Below are 14,476 nucleotides of genomic sequence, written 5' to 3' on the forward strand. Positions count from 1 at the left end.
AAGGCCTTTTCTGCTTCTCACCTCACCCCACCAGCGAGGAGGCTGGGGGGGGGCACAAGAAGTTGGGAGGGGACACAGCCTGGACAGCTGACCCCAACTACCCAAGGGATATTCCAGACCATATGACATCATGCTCAGCATATACAGCTGGGGGAAGAAGGAAGGGGGGGGCTGTTCGGAGTGATGGCATTTGTCTTCCCAAGTCACCATGATGCACGGTGCAGCCCTGCTTTCCTGGAGATGGCTGAACACCTGCCTGCCCATGAGAAGTGGTGAATTCCTTGTTTTGCTTTGCTTGCGTGCACAGCTTTTGCTTTCCCTGTTAAACTGTATTCATCTCAGCCCATGAGTTTTCTCACTTTTCCAATTCTCCCCCCAACCCCACTGGGCAGGACTGGGCGAGCAGCTGTGTAGGGCTTAGTTGCAGGCTGGGGTTAAGCCACAACCCTCTTGAAATGCTATTTACACTCAAGTATTCCCTAAAGGTGACTGATGATAGGCCACTGAATTTAAAATGACATAATTCAAAACACTGGCCTGCTAATCATCAATACAAGCCCATGCTGCAACATCACCCTCTCTGCCCCCCCCCCCAATATAATAAGTCATGGAAAATGAGCAAATGCCTAATGCACCAAAAAGGATGAAACTGTTGCAGAGTCCTAGGCATAACAACCAACTTGCAGTAGTTCATTAAAACTAAATTTAAGTTTGGGGGGGGTTAGTGAGAAGCAAGACCTAACACAGCGTCCATTTAATCTCCGGTCATTCACCACAGTTGCTTCTATCAGACAACAGCGTACAGAAGTTACCTGGTGTGGAAATGAAGCAATCTTGTTTTAAGATGTACCAACATGTACATTTTAATGCTTTTTATTATTAATTGGCTACCTATCTGAAGAAAAAAGAAGCATTTTTCAGCAGTGGATTTCACTCTTGTATAAAATTAAAGGCTAGTCTGCCTTTATTTAGAATCACTTTCTAAATTTCAATTACTACAGAAAAATGCTTATGCAAACCCACCATCACTATTCATGAATGCATTTAATTTTCCTTAGAAAAGCACATTAGCCCTAAACTTAACCTAATCAACACTTCCTCCTTTGCCATGACAAATTTCACTGATCTTTGATAAAGCTGCACAGAAATACCAGTTTATTTCTATAGGCAGCAATTTATCTGCCCCCAATGGCTAAACTGACAGCAAGGGAAATATTTTCTAGTGAAAGAGTAATTTCCTGCTAGGCCACTGGAGATAATTCTACCCGCCCCAACCCACACAACCCCCCTACTACAGTAAACCCACACTTTTTGCTGCCTGAGCTTAATCTGAGCTTTGTGTCTTAACAGAGGTGGACCGTGTTTAGTTCTAATAGCTTGGTTCTAATTTATTTGCGATCCAGTAACTACAAAGAGGGGTTTTTGTGTCACTTATAACAGGCATGCAAAGACTACCATAGTTGATGTGCTGTTGTATTTTAAAATGTAGAAATCAAAATAATTTAAACATACTGCTTCCTCTAAAAACTTTCTGAAAAGGAGATATGGAACACATACAGAAGAAAATACCTTGAAGTTTTGTAAAAGCTCATTTTAAACATGCTGCTGCTTAAATCCACAAATATTTTCAGTACTTAAAGAACTGAAACAATCTGAAAATGTATGATACATATGGCCAGGTAAGTGCACATACTGCCCTTCTTGTACTGCTGTAACAGAGAATAACAACAAAAAAACTGTTAGTATAGGTTATAAAAAAAGATTTGCTTATGTTTCCAAGAGAAAGCACTCACTGCACAGTTGACTCACAGGTTTTATTTACACTTGTCTACAGAATCATTTTGCCTTACATTTTATCTAAGCCAAAAGAAACCATAATTTTCCTTTGTCTGTAGCCTATCATTTGCTAAATTTAAAAACTTTCATCTGTTAAGTACAGCAACAATTTTAATACAAAGCACAAGAAAAAACCCAAAGGCTAACAACATAGCATCTATTTGATCTGATCTTTACAATTTAGTAGTTGGACTTTGAAGTCGTCAGAGGCACAGTTACAAGACTAACCTGCTCTTGTGCAATCTACACACATTTAGCATTGAAATTAGATATAAAAGAAAGCATTAAAGAAGAAACTGCAGAGCATTTTTTTCTGCAAAAAGATTATCAAAATATTTCTACAACAAAAACATTTTGCTTATATACCAGTCCAAAAGAAGTGTCTTAAAAAAAATAAAAAGAAAGCAGAATGTAGTTTTTAAATTTTGCTCCGTTTGTTTTTGTGCAGTTCATTTAAAGAAAGTGGTCAAATATGGGCTTGGAAGTTTTATTACTGAAATAAATGCAGATATATTGCTGTTTACTTGCTTAAAAAGAAGAATTTTCCTTAACATACTTACCTTGTCATGGCACTGAAGATACTTAAACTTTTCTTAACCAAACGGAGCTCAAGAGAGACCAAGTTTTAATGTGATATTGCTAGTAAAATAGATTCAATAAAGCATTTTAAGCCATAAATTATATTTAAGGGAAAAAGAATGACTGATCAAGAACACATTTAAGATGTCAGAACTTTCTACAGAGTTTATTAATTCTCATTTTTAAATATAAATAAAATTCAGATACCTTGAAAATTTTAGTCAGCCCAAAATGAATTTTACAGATGGCCTGCAGAAGCTTCACTTGATTCCGAGAAGCTAGTTCCATATTCCTCCATCTCGAGAGTAGTTCCTAAATGATCCTTTTGCAAGAAAGGATCGCAGAGTCCCGGTTCCATGCATGTGAAAATACCATAGCCAGTACCCACTGCAGAAAGGGCACTTTGCTGACTGCAGCAAATAATTTCTAGTGACAGGCACTGGCAGCTATGAGACTCGAGCAATGGAGAGGATAGCGCCCAATGTCTCAAACGTCCTCGCTTCGACGGAATGAAGTCTAATTCACTCTCTACCAAATCATATGATGGACTGGGTATTTAACAGCTATTTTGCACTGAGCATAGCTAAAGAGAGGGGCATCCATCTATACTTTTACTTCAACACAGAAAAACAAAAAAATAATTAGACCTAAGTACTCACTACTGTCATCCAATGGGTAACACCAGCCCTACAGCTACGCTAATCTTTTGTGGTCCCATACGAGCTACATCAAACAAGCTCAGGCGTTGGATGCAGAAAGCTCATGGGTTTTTCCTCTATTCCTCAGATACTGCTTCGTAATTGTCACACGAAGAGCAGAGTTGTATTAGAACATATCCAACCTGCCTCATACATGTAAGAGAGCCAGGAATCGAGTAACTGAGTCTTTAAAAATAAACCTGCCCCTTACTCAAATAATAAAACTTCACACCTGCTCTAGGGAGTTTATGGCTTAAAATGCTACCTCACTTTTTGTTTCATGAATGAACAAAGCTGCAGTTTTCCAGAAAGCAAGGACAGACATGCATCTCTACTAGCAGATTTAGCACTTCTGACCAAGTAAGACACCAACTTCTTAAAAATGTCTCATGCACTGACTGGAATTTTTTTTTTTTTTTTTTTTTTTTTTAAATGTGAGATTTAATACATTATTTCTTTTTAGAACTTGTACGGGAACCAGAATGGGAAGATCCAGATGACGATCTGCGGCGTCTGTAAGATATAAATGGAGAAAGCATGCAAAGAAATAAGTTGAAATTAATTTTAGCATCCACTTTGAGTAGTCTGTATCCTATAATAGCTGGAAGCCAAGTATATCTGATAGGGGCCTTATAAGAATATAGAAATAACTTTAAACCAGTTTAAGCTCATGAATGTGAATTTAGTACTAAAAATGTAAGTTTAAGACTGAAAGCAGAATACAATTTCTAAATGCAATATTTACTTATGAAAATAAATCAATAATGTACACATTAACACTTTCACACACTGAAAAGAATGGTGACCCAGGTCTTTCTAAGGAACATGCTCCTACCAGGAGGAAGTTTCGTTGGGGTGGGGGGGCAGGAAAAAAGCAATTAGAGAGGTTTTAATAGGAAGTAAGAGTAGGGGAAGTGAGAAAACTACTTTTAATATCAGAATAACTGATCAGATTCAATTCTTTCCCAGTGAATCTCAGTCCTTCAGGAAAAATAAATAAAAAAAAAAATCACACATTTAAATACACCCATTCTTATTCTACATAAACCCAAACCTTTCGGGTGACCGTGATCTCGATCGTCTTTTTTTGCGATCACCAGATGAAGAAGATCTAGAACGACTTCGCTTCTTGCTTCTCTCAGGGGAAGATGATGAACGAGAGCTTGAGTAAGATCTTTTTCTTGGGGTGGAAGACCCCCTGTAGGACCTGGAGCTGGATCTTTATTGATTAAGAAATAAATCAGATTTAATTCTGGTATAATATAGAAAGAACAAAGAAAGAACAAAAAGAGACAGTTCTCACGAACACTCACTACTCTAGTTACGTCAGTGTTTTGTCAAATAAATGTGTGGATGCTTTAATACTTACTCCTTAGTTATCTGCCAATAAAGACTTCTACTGCCGTGGTAGCTTTCTTAATAAATTTTGCTAAATAATGTTTCTTGATATACAGACCACCAATGTTTTGGAAACCTCTTTCCAGCATTCACCGGAATGACACATTTTAACAAAGAAGCGATGGGAGACTGGGACAGGAAGTAGCCTATATGAGGACCTTCCTCAGCAGTTAAATTCACAAAGCAAAATGGCTTGAAAACCACAGATGTAATGCTGATTTAACAATGTTTCACTTTATATTAATGGCTATTTCACACTGGAGATTTGTACAGTAATGTTCATCTTACTAGAATAGTAAAAACCCTCAGAAGGTAAATTTTGAATCTTAAAATAAGTTTGTGTAGAGAGTGAGACCTTCTACAACAAAGTATTTTAAAAAAAATCTCTTAGAATACAGTCATTTTGGCATTTTAAAAAAAAAAAAAAAAGAACCAGCTTCACTTACAAGCACTCAAAGATCACTTTGGTTATCTAAAAAAACCAAGAAAAAAAAGACTTGTGGAAAAAGTAATAGAGCTAGAAATTCCTAAACTCTAATTCCAAAATTGTATAAAAACACCCAACAGGAATTTTTTTTTTTTCCCAGTAAACTGGATAAAAAATTAAAAAAACCCCAACAACACAGTGCATGTTGTTGTTAAAATATTTTCAGGGTTCTCATTGTAAATAACAAAGCAGTCTTATTTCACATAAGCTAATACACCGAGGACTCTCGGTGGATGCTGTGTGGCACAAGCAAATAACCCAGCTCAGCTGACGAGTCACTTCAGCATCTAGTGGGCGCACAGGCACCCTTCTTCTCTTCCTAAAAGTATCGATTCCATCTCGCGCTGACCCTCATGTGGCAATCCACAGCACATTTCTGCTGCCAAAGGGCAGCAGCACCATTTGTGATTGGTCTTCCCAACTCAAACTTCCTTATTTACAGTTTTAAGATTCTCTGCATGCATGGAGATGGGACAGTTCTTCATTCCATCGCAAAAGGAAAAGTCCTGCCAACAGGATGCCTGTGCAAGGACACCTCAAGGAACTTGGTGCTTTTGTTACTTTTCCCCACACAGGTCAGTAACTGCTATACAGAAAAGGTCAGCTAGCTCAAACTCCTGTCAGCTTCTCACATGATGTGCTATCAACATTTTTATACATTCCCCCCACATTTATAAAGACAATGGCAGCACTATCTAGTGGAAGTTAGATATGTTAAATAAGTTATCACTGAACGCAAAACCAGCAGTCTAGCGTATTTTCTAATGTTCTTCCACATCAAGTAGCCAAAGTGGAAATAGTAAAAACAGCAAAAATTACTGAAGCAAGTAAACATGCATTCAATTTCTTCTTCCTTCAAAGTGAAGATCTGTGGCGTCCACTTGTCTAGCTTAGATCAGACTTAAACTCTTCAACCAAAACCTCGCATTCTCAAGAAACACATCTGTAGTGGCAACAACCTCGTGCAGAGACCCCAGGAATTCTGACTTCCAAGATAAAAATGAGTTAATGTTTTTTGACCAGCATAATTTTACGATGAAATCAACAAGTGGTTGGTTCTTCTGCCCTTTTTTCTCTCTGCAAGGAGAGAGTGCTACCTCATTCACCTTGATTTCGACCCACGAGATCTAGAGTGTTCTCTGGAACTGGAACGAGATCTTGATCTGGAACTGGAAGAACTTCTTGAATGGGACCTGAAACAACATGGAAGATTTTTTTTCCAGTGTCTGACTTTATTTAGCAGAGTAACTACTACTGTTAGGAGTAGAGGCAACGATGCATCAATACAATTTGGCCTAGAGTCACTAAAGAAGTGACAATTTCCTCCTACTCCCCCACTATCACCATAGTACATTTTAAAACAGAAACTTTAACATACTAAGAGGGTGCATTAAAAAAATTTATAAAGTCAGCTTTTTATTATGTTTCCTAAAACAAAGCACAAAAATTAAACACTATTGCAGTTATTTGGCAAAATGAAACAACTGCATATCTATTAACTATTTCATGAAATCAATGCCTTAGCTTTTAATTTGTGCCTTAACTTGAAAACCATCAGTTTCTTTGAAAAGCAGAGTAGGTAAGAGTATTAGGACTAGCTAGCTCAAATTTTCCCCAAGTCAGTTCTCACAAGCATTTTGTAAGCAGTTTCAAGTTTTCGTAAAGATTTCCCCCTGCATTAAAAATTAAGCAGTAGTTAATTCTTTGCTAAAATACAGACATATCTAACACTACTTGTAACTAGTCAAAATAATTTTCAAATTTTTCATGTTGATGGTTTTTCTTTAAAGCACAAACCACAAAAGATATGCAAAAACGGTAGCGGAATTGCAGTAACCATTGTAAAAAGAAGGCATTGCAATCAAATTCTAATAGTCTTTTCAGGAAAAATGTATATTATACATGCTGTCAATCTCTCAGTTTATATTGTTACCATGTCTTTCTCACTTTGCACTCTTCTGTGCAAAACAGAAGTGGTATGAACACATGCTAACCAGAAAATATATTTAAACTTTTTTAAAAAACACAAAGAAGTATCCACAAATGGCAACTGATATTTCCAATTAATTATCTGTAGCTAGAAGCAAAAAGTTCAACAGAAAGTTGAAAGATCCCTAGCAAATGTCAGTTATGATGAGCTACTTTTTACCTCCCTGTTAACATTTGTGAATTAACAAAGTTAGGGCCAGATGAAGTTCTGTCTTCTTTGACCTTCCCACCCCTAAACCTAAGAATTATACTCAAATGCAGCCCATACTGGCAGCATACTGTCCTCACACAGGACAATACAGCCACTTCCTCAAAGATCGTGCTCCACATCTCACTTCATTTACAAAAAATGCTGAGAGCCGGTTAGCTTAGTCACTATTATTCACTTAGTGCTGCTCCTTGGAACCAGGCCGCAAATACACATCTCAAGATGGCATTTGAAGCAGCAGGGAGGCCGACAATACATATGGTGAAGAACATAATTTTTCATAGAAGAGGCAGCATGAAAAAAAGCATGACAGCAATGGGGAGAAAGACAAAACCGAGACAGAGGCTGACATCTGGTTACTATGAGGGTCTGAAGAATGAGGGCAGTGATCCCAGCGGTGAGAGCAGAGAGGGGTGGTTACAAAGCTAGGAAGATTAGAAGAAACTTGAACTTTATGTATATGAACTTTATGTATAACCCTATGAGCTAGTACCGATTTGAGGTTTTAAACTTATCAGTATCATCCTTGTATTAGTTGTAAGGCAGCTAAAAAGCTACATGATTTATATCACATGATTACACATTTATTGAATTGTTCATATATTACTGAATTTAAATAATAATGTGAGATCTTAAATCTACCCAGTAAACTTTTTTGTGGCTCCATGATCAGTGTAAACCTTTAGTGTTATTCTGACAACATTGCCACCGTACTTAAAGCTTTGTCGCTTGCCAACAAACTAAGTTCAAGTTTCTCGTCTTTATTTCCAGGATATTTTCCATTCTGTCCTTTCACTGAATCTGTCCGAACTGCATCATCACTGCCCTCTTCTGCCACCTCCTCCCACTTGAACAATACCACCCTTCTGCTTCTCTGTTCAACAACTCTACTTAACATTGCTAAAAAAAGTTCACCCATTGAATCACATATGGCCAACAAGCCTAAAAATAAAATTGAAAATAAGTTATATTTTTACATTTTTTTGAAGGACTCAATTGAAATACCAACTTAAATTTACTAAAACAAGCAACAAGACATATGAAGCCTCCCTACTGAGGGCCCACAGAAGGTCAGAAAAGAACATTATCTACCTGTGTAAATTCTGTACATAGAATTGTTAACATTATGAAACTAAAACTGTAAGGCAATCAAGAAAAAAAAGTAAATAAAGAAGTTAGATACTGACATTTTGCCTGGCGTTACCCGTGACCTGTACCCGTTTACCTGGACCTAGACCTTGAGCTTGAATGAGAGGATGAGCGCGATGAAGATCGTGAGTGGGAAGATCGAGACTTAGAACGACTGCGCCTATTGGATTTCTTTTTCTTATTAGTGTCCTCTTCTTCACTGGCGTCAAGATTATATTTTGAAAGGTCAGCATCGTCTTCATCCTCATCCTGAAAAAATGCAGATATAAAAAAATACTTAAGAAATATTTTGATTGTTTTCTTCAGTTAGTGTTTTTTACTTATTCTGTGGTTTATTTTGTGCTTTTTTTCAACCTTTGAAAATACTGTTGTTTGTGCATTTAATGAGATCCAAAAATTTTAAGAGTAAAGAGCGACTGAAAATTTGTCTTTCAAAGCAAACTATGAAAAAGCTTGCAAAACCCCCATCTGAAGTCCCATTTTCTGATACTTAATGACGTTAATGAAAATACAGACATTCATTTTTACCAGTTATTTTAAATGAGTGCCTGGAAGAATTTTCAGGCTCAAAATCTATAACCATAGCATAACTCTGCAGAGACATGTTTCATATGCAGAATTTGGTGACTGCTGTGTTAAAAATAAGCACATAAGCATGTCTCTGCAGGACTGTTGTCCAAAGATGTGGACAATCCAGTACGTGACGATCATGTATTTCAGGAAAGATGAAAATAATCTCTGAATATTTTATTCCATTTTATAAAAAATAAATCTGACGTGGTTTTAAAAGGCTAAGAATAAAATTCAAGAACAATCCCTTTATATGGTAACCATACATACAGGCTCCAAATAAAGATCTCAAAATTTTTTATTCTGATCTCAGATAAGCTTTTAATTTTTTATGGTTTAAAAAAAATTATACATCTTTGAATGCAGGTATTTAGAACAAAACAAAGCTTGTGCACAAACTTTACAGAAGCTGTAGACTGCAATACTCTGATAGCTACTCCTTTACATTGCTCTAAAGGCAGCTCAAAGTACAGACCAAACCTTACCTACTAATACTAAACAGCACTGTAATAATAATTAAAAAAATAATTTCTAGGAAAAAAACAGAACACGCTACCTCATCCAATTTATATTTAGAGAGATCTTCATCCTCATCCTCCTCATCTTCCCCTTCAGATTCCTTATCTTCTACTTCCTTCAGGATAGATGCAGGACCAACCGGCTTCCCTCTGTACTTTTTCTTTTTGCGACCAAACTAAGAAATTTTATTCCATTAGAATACAATTTAATCAAAAGTAATTTCCAACTGTATTTTTTGATAAAACTTCTATGAGAAAATAAATATACATCAATTTCAAACAAGGTATTGCTCAAAGGGAAGGAAAAGTATCATGAAACCAATTAGCAACAAGAAACTTCCTAAAGACATACTTATCTTAGATACAATTAGTACCCACAGACAAGATTAATGGAAATCTGAATTTAACAAAAGAGTATTTCATACTCGTGTCTGTGGGTTATCTTTATAAAACAGTGTTGAACATCTGGCTGAAAACAACATGCATGACCCTGAAGCCAGCTCCCCAAGAAGTTTAATGAATTCAGCTTGTACCAGTTTAATTTGAATTCATTCTTAAGTTTTTAACCCACAAAAAGACAAAACAGATGCATTCACTTTCAGTTCAAAACTTTCACACTTGAGCATTTGACAAAAAGATGCAACACAATGTATTCCTGACTCGCGCTTTTCCCTTTAAGGATGCAAACGCACACATCCTAAATGCAAATCACACAACTCCAGAGTAACACCTGCACCTAATCTTACCTCATCATACTCCCCATCTGATTCTTCACGTTCTATATATTCAACATTCTCTCGTTCATTAAATCCTCCTCCGTATCCTTTAAAAAGGGGTAAAACAAGACAATCTCTTGAGCTGCACCAAATTCAGCTACATTAAGCACAAAGTTTATTCTAAACTTTCACACAGGTTCTGGAAGCCTTCAGTGGATTTATAAATATATGCCATAAGAATGTAACATGATCTCAAGAGGAACATGAATTGTTCCCACACATGTTCATTAAACATAGTTCTTCAGAAACCTAATTGAGAAAATGGATTAAGACACATAAACAACACAGAAGCAATAGGTTTTAAAAGAATGGTAAAAAAAAAAGAAAAAAATTCAGGATTACAGCCATGCTGAGCAACCAGCTTCCCAGAAGAGCTCTGGTGGGGCTGCAGTGCCTGACAATTGCCTTGGTGTGGATAAACACAAGAACGTCTCCAAAGGGCTAGAGTAAAAGCTACTGCCCTTGAAGACCAAAATCCCACCTGTGAGAGCAGCCAGTAGCCAACTCGGGAAAGCAGGCAATGAAACGTGAGGTGAGGGCAACACTGGCAAACTGCTTTCCCAGCTGCTGGTGTTGCTGCAGCCTCTTTGCCACAGCCAGGTCCTACGTGCACGCAGCCTCCTTGGTGGCTTCTGGGCATGCCAGTCTGCTCCCATATCGCAATTGTTCTGTGACATACAAGTCACGTATATATCCTCAGGGAGCAATAGGAATAAAAGCATCCTGTAGTTGCACTGAATTGTACAACTGCCAAGATCTGCCTTAAGAACCTTTCTACTCCTTTTTATAACGTAAATGGAAAACTTCAACAGCTCATTTTAATGTCAGCTGACTTTGTAATTTACTGCAAGCGTGTGCAACATGCCAGGTGTCCTGCACGTGACTGTAAATTTACTCTGAAGGACACCAGAACTTGAAAAATTAATTATAAAAAATATTCAATTTATGAAATATTATAGGAAATACAATTAAATACTATTCTTCAATATTATCCAAATATTAAGTAAAAATATTTAAAAATATTCTTTTTCCTTTTGAATAATAAGCTCTGTGCTCTTCTCCATGCTGCTTTTTTTCTATGCATTAGTGTTACACTCTATGCATTACATTCTCTGCCTGATCCCGTTTGCAGAGGTAACAGTATAAATAGTTACAACCGCCCTGTAAGGATATCTTCTGTTCTAGTTACCACCGGGTTCATTGCTAATGCAGGAGGAACTTTAAATGTGTCACAGTGTGACCAAACCTCAAACCTCATTAAGAGATAACAGTCTAATCTATACAGCCTTTAATGCTGTTCTTGTGACTGCTCAGTCCTCCGTAGTCAGACACAATATATACACGAGACCTTTTGGAGTTTAATAAAACACTGCATTACTCCTTCCAAATGCCTTAGTATAAAAATCAAATACAGAGGCAATTTAAGCCGAATATTCATTGACTTTCCAAATGTAACCATCGCATACTTTACACACTACTAAAAGTAATCAAGTCTAAGAACCTACAGATTTATTTACATATGGAAGATCATTCAACTTTGCTAGTTCTGCTGCAGAAACAACCCCTTTAATTAAATTACATTGTGATTTATAAAAGTAAGTTTTCGTACAGTAATTTCAGTCTTTTAAAACCATATACACCTTACCTGTCCTTTCCTCCAATTTAGCATACTTTGGAGTATTACACATATTACATTCTGATCTTCTGGCCCAGTTCACGTTACCACATCTTCAGAGGCAAAAAGAAGAAAACAGAAATAAGAAACATTTCATTCAAATCAAAAAGCTTAAGTGTTGAGGCAACACTTAAAAAAAAATAATAATAAAAATGTATTTGTCGAGTTTTAGCCGTGATCTGGAGTCACCAGTACAACACAATTAACTCCAAGGCCAACAGTCACCAAGACACAAAGAACTGCAAGAGAGTCTATGGGTATTTCACCAGCACGAGGATGATGGGAAGAGGACCATACTGTATCAATCAAGGGGAAAGAAGTAAAAGTAATAGGCAGGTAGGCAGACAAGTTAACAGAAATAAGACTACACAAGAAGTGTTAAAATTCCTCACTACTCTCCACTAGTGGCATTCACAGTTCAGGGGAGTTAACAAAGAAGCTACCACAGGAATAATGCTCATGAGCAGTCACCGTCATCCACTGATGCACAGCTAGTTATATGCTTCCACATATGCTGCATTTCTATCTTACAGCATCCTAAAAGGCCACTCATACTTCATCCATCTGTAACACTATCATCAGAACGCTGCTCAGTCCCAAAGAGCACAGGAGAAGGTCCACAAGACACAGCCTAGCTATGAACTTGGAAAGATGCGACAATCCTGAAGCGTGGCATCAAGTGGATTCCCTCAGACACTGGGACCCATGGCGCTGCCCGGGAAACCTGCCTGTCTCGTGCTGCAGAACAGTGCAAATGGAAACCCGTCAGGCTGAATGCAGCTAAGTTCCGACAGATAAAAATAAAAAAACCCCCAGATTTCACTGGTCAGACAGCTTACTCAATCGGCAAAAATGGAAAACCTTAAAAGTGCTCCACAAAATCTGAAAGCACCTTTCAAAAATCAAAGCATATCATTGAAGTAGTCCTTTCCTAATTTAGATCTTCATATTCTCAATAGATGGCCTGGGGAAACAGCTAACAATTTAGCTATGTGCTAAACTTTACTCATTAAATATTTAGTGAACGTTAACAATAAAATATACTGCAATGAAGGTGTTACTTCCATCTACGCGTTTCTTCCAAACTTGAGAAGTGTCTCAGCTTATCAGAATATGAACTTTTACCTGTCTAATGTTGATTTTTTTCAATCTTTTTCCAGTCATGTTAATTAAGTAACTGCTGTCCAGCGAACAAAAACAAATGCTATCCTCACAGCAACACACTACTAGTGGAATAGCTGTGAGTTTTTATCACTCCTCTCATCAGCACAAGTAAATTTATACTGACAAAATTAAGTATCGTATTGTAGGTGTGGTGGTGTTGTGCGGCTCTAAGAAAACACTCTGCATTTTTTAAAAGGGCGTACGTTTTACACTGCCAGTCGTTAGCACTGAAGAGGCCACGACTCTTTTCAGCAAGTGTCTTTCCTATTTCAGTCCCTCCAGCTTTCATCATTTTGGCTTCTGTCGTTTTTTCTGGAAAAGAAAAAAAAACAAACACAACGACAAAAAACAAAACAGTTCTCAAACATCTTGCTTCACGATTAATTAAAGAGATTTAATATTCTTTTGTTTTAAAAAGAAAGAGATAGATCCTTTCAGATACTCACCTCTTCCACATCTGTTACAGCTGGTTCTTCTAGCAAAGTTAACATTCCCACACCTGAAAATAAGAACAGAAGGAGAACGAAGACGCTAGTTAACGCTGGAAAGCGCACACACACCAGTCAAAAAAAAACCACCTTTATATTGCGAACTGAACTTGTTCCAAATTAAAACACGAACTTTCTCAGTCCGTGCCCGAGCCGGGGGGACGGGGGAGGGGGGAAGGGCCGGTGCCGGACCCGCTGGGCGGTGGGGGCCAGGAGCTGTGAGACCCTGCAGGGAAGCTCGGGTGGGAAAGAGGGAGGGAAGGAAGGAGGGAGGGCAGCCGCCCCCCGAGACCCGGCGGCCGCGGCTCCCCCGGGGCGGCCCGGAGCCGGTGCTGCCCCGCGGGACTGTCCTGCCCCGGACCCCACGGCGGACGGACACACGGACACCCCCCCCTTCACGGCCCACGCTCACTTCTTGTCGGGGCAGATCCAGTCCCCGTCGCTCACTCGGAAATTCTTGGTCGACATCTTGGGCCGCGCCGAGCCCAGAGCCCAGCGCCGCCGCCGCCGCCGCCGCCGCCGCGGAAGAGGACCGGGGTCCTACGCCGGCCGGGCTGTCCGCCGCGCCTGCGCCCTGCCGCCTCAACGAGCGGGGCCGCCCGCCGGCGGGGGATTTTGGTCAGGCAGCGGCTCGGACGCCTCAGCCCGGCCGCGGGAAAGGGGCGGGGATGGGGAAGGAAGCGCGCCCCCCAGCGGGCCGGAGGGCCGCCTGCGGCGGCGAGGAGGTGGCGGCGCATGCGCAGTGCGGGGCGCCGGTGTCGGCGGCCGCCATGCGCGGGCTGTGTGCCTGAGGAGAAAAGGCGGGAGTGGGGCAGGGAGCCGCCGTGGGTACCGGGGAACCGGCCCGGCGGGGTGAGGGAGCCTTCGTCAGCCCTGGAAGGGTGTTGACCGCTCGTGGATGAGCTCATTTGTTCGTGGCAGTTTCTTTTCCTCCAGCTGTT

General features: G+C 39.3%; 1 protein-coding gene across 2 annotated transcripts; it reads right to left on the reverse strand.

Moving 5' to 3' along the window:
- Positions 1-1,800: 1,800 nt before the first annotated feature.
- Positions 1,801-14,094, reverse strand: ZRANB2 (zinc finger RANBP2-type containing 2). 2 transcript variants are annotated; one of them, XM_030032819.2, is made up of 10 exons: positions 13,948-14,094; positions 13,494-13,546; positions 13,251-13,359; positions 11,854-11,936; positions 10,179-10,255; positions 9,471-9,608; positions 8,421-8,593; positions 6,105-6,191; positions 4,168-4,332; positions 1,801-3,626 (listed from the first exon to the last, which is right to left on the reverse strand). In XM_030032819.2, exons 1-10 carry the CDS (start codon positions 14,001-14,003, stop codon positions 3,563-3,565), a joined length of 1,005 nt encoding a protein of 334 aa, XP_029888679.1. In that variant the 5' UTR covers positions 14,004-14,094; the 3' UTR covers positions 1,801-3,562. The 2 variants fall into 2 exon arrangements, with proteins under 2 accessions (XP_029888679.1, XP_029888680.1); XM_030032820.2 differs by having other exon boundaries at positions 13,490-13,546; positions 13,948-14,090.
- Positions 14,095-14,476: the final 382 nt, after the last annotated feature.

Source organism: Aquila chrysaetos, chromosome 12 (genome assembly GCF_900496995.4).
Source record: "Aquila chrysaetos chrysaetos chromosome 12, bAquChr1.4, whole genome shotgun sequence".
NCBI classification, from domain to species: domain Eukaryota; kingdom Metazoa; phylum Chordata; class Aves; order Accipitriformes; family Accipitridae; genus Aquila; species Aquila chrysaetos.

Excerpts from the sequence above, each read along its gene's own strand:
- ZRANB2 (XM_030032819.2), bottom strand. The coding sequence starts at position 14,003 with ATGTCGACCAAGAATTTCCGAGTGAGCGACGGGGACTGGATCTGCCCC. Across the intron at positions 9,609-10,178 it reads CAGATGGGGAGTATGATGAG|TTTGGTCGCAAAAAGAAAAA; the intron begins GTAAGATTAGGT and ends AAAATTTCTTAG. Across the intron at positions 4,333-6,104 it reads TCTCGTGGGTCGAAATCAAG|ATCCAGCTCCAGGTCCTACA; the intron begins GTGAATGAGGTA and ends TAATCAATAAAG.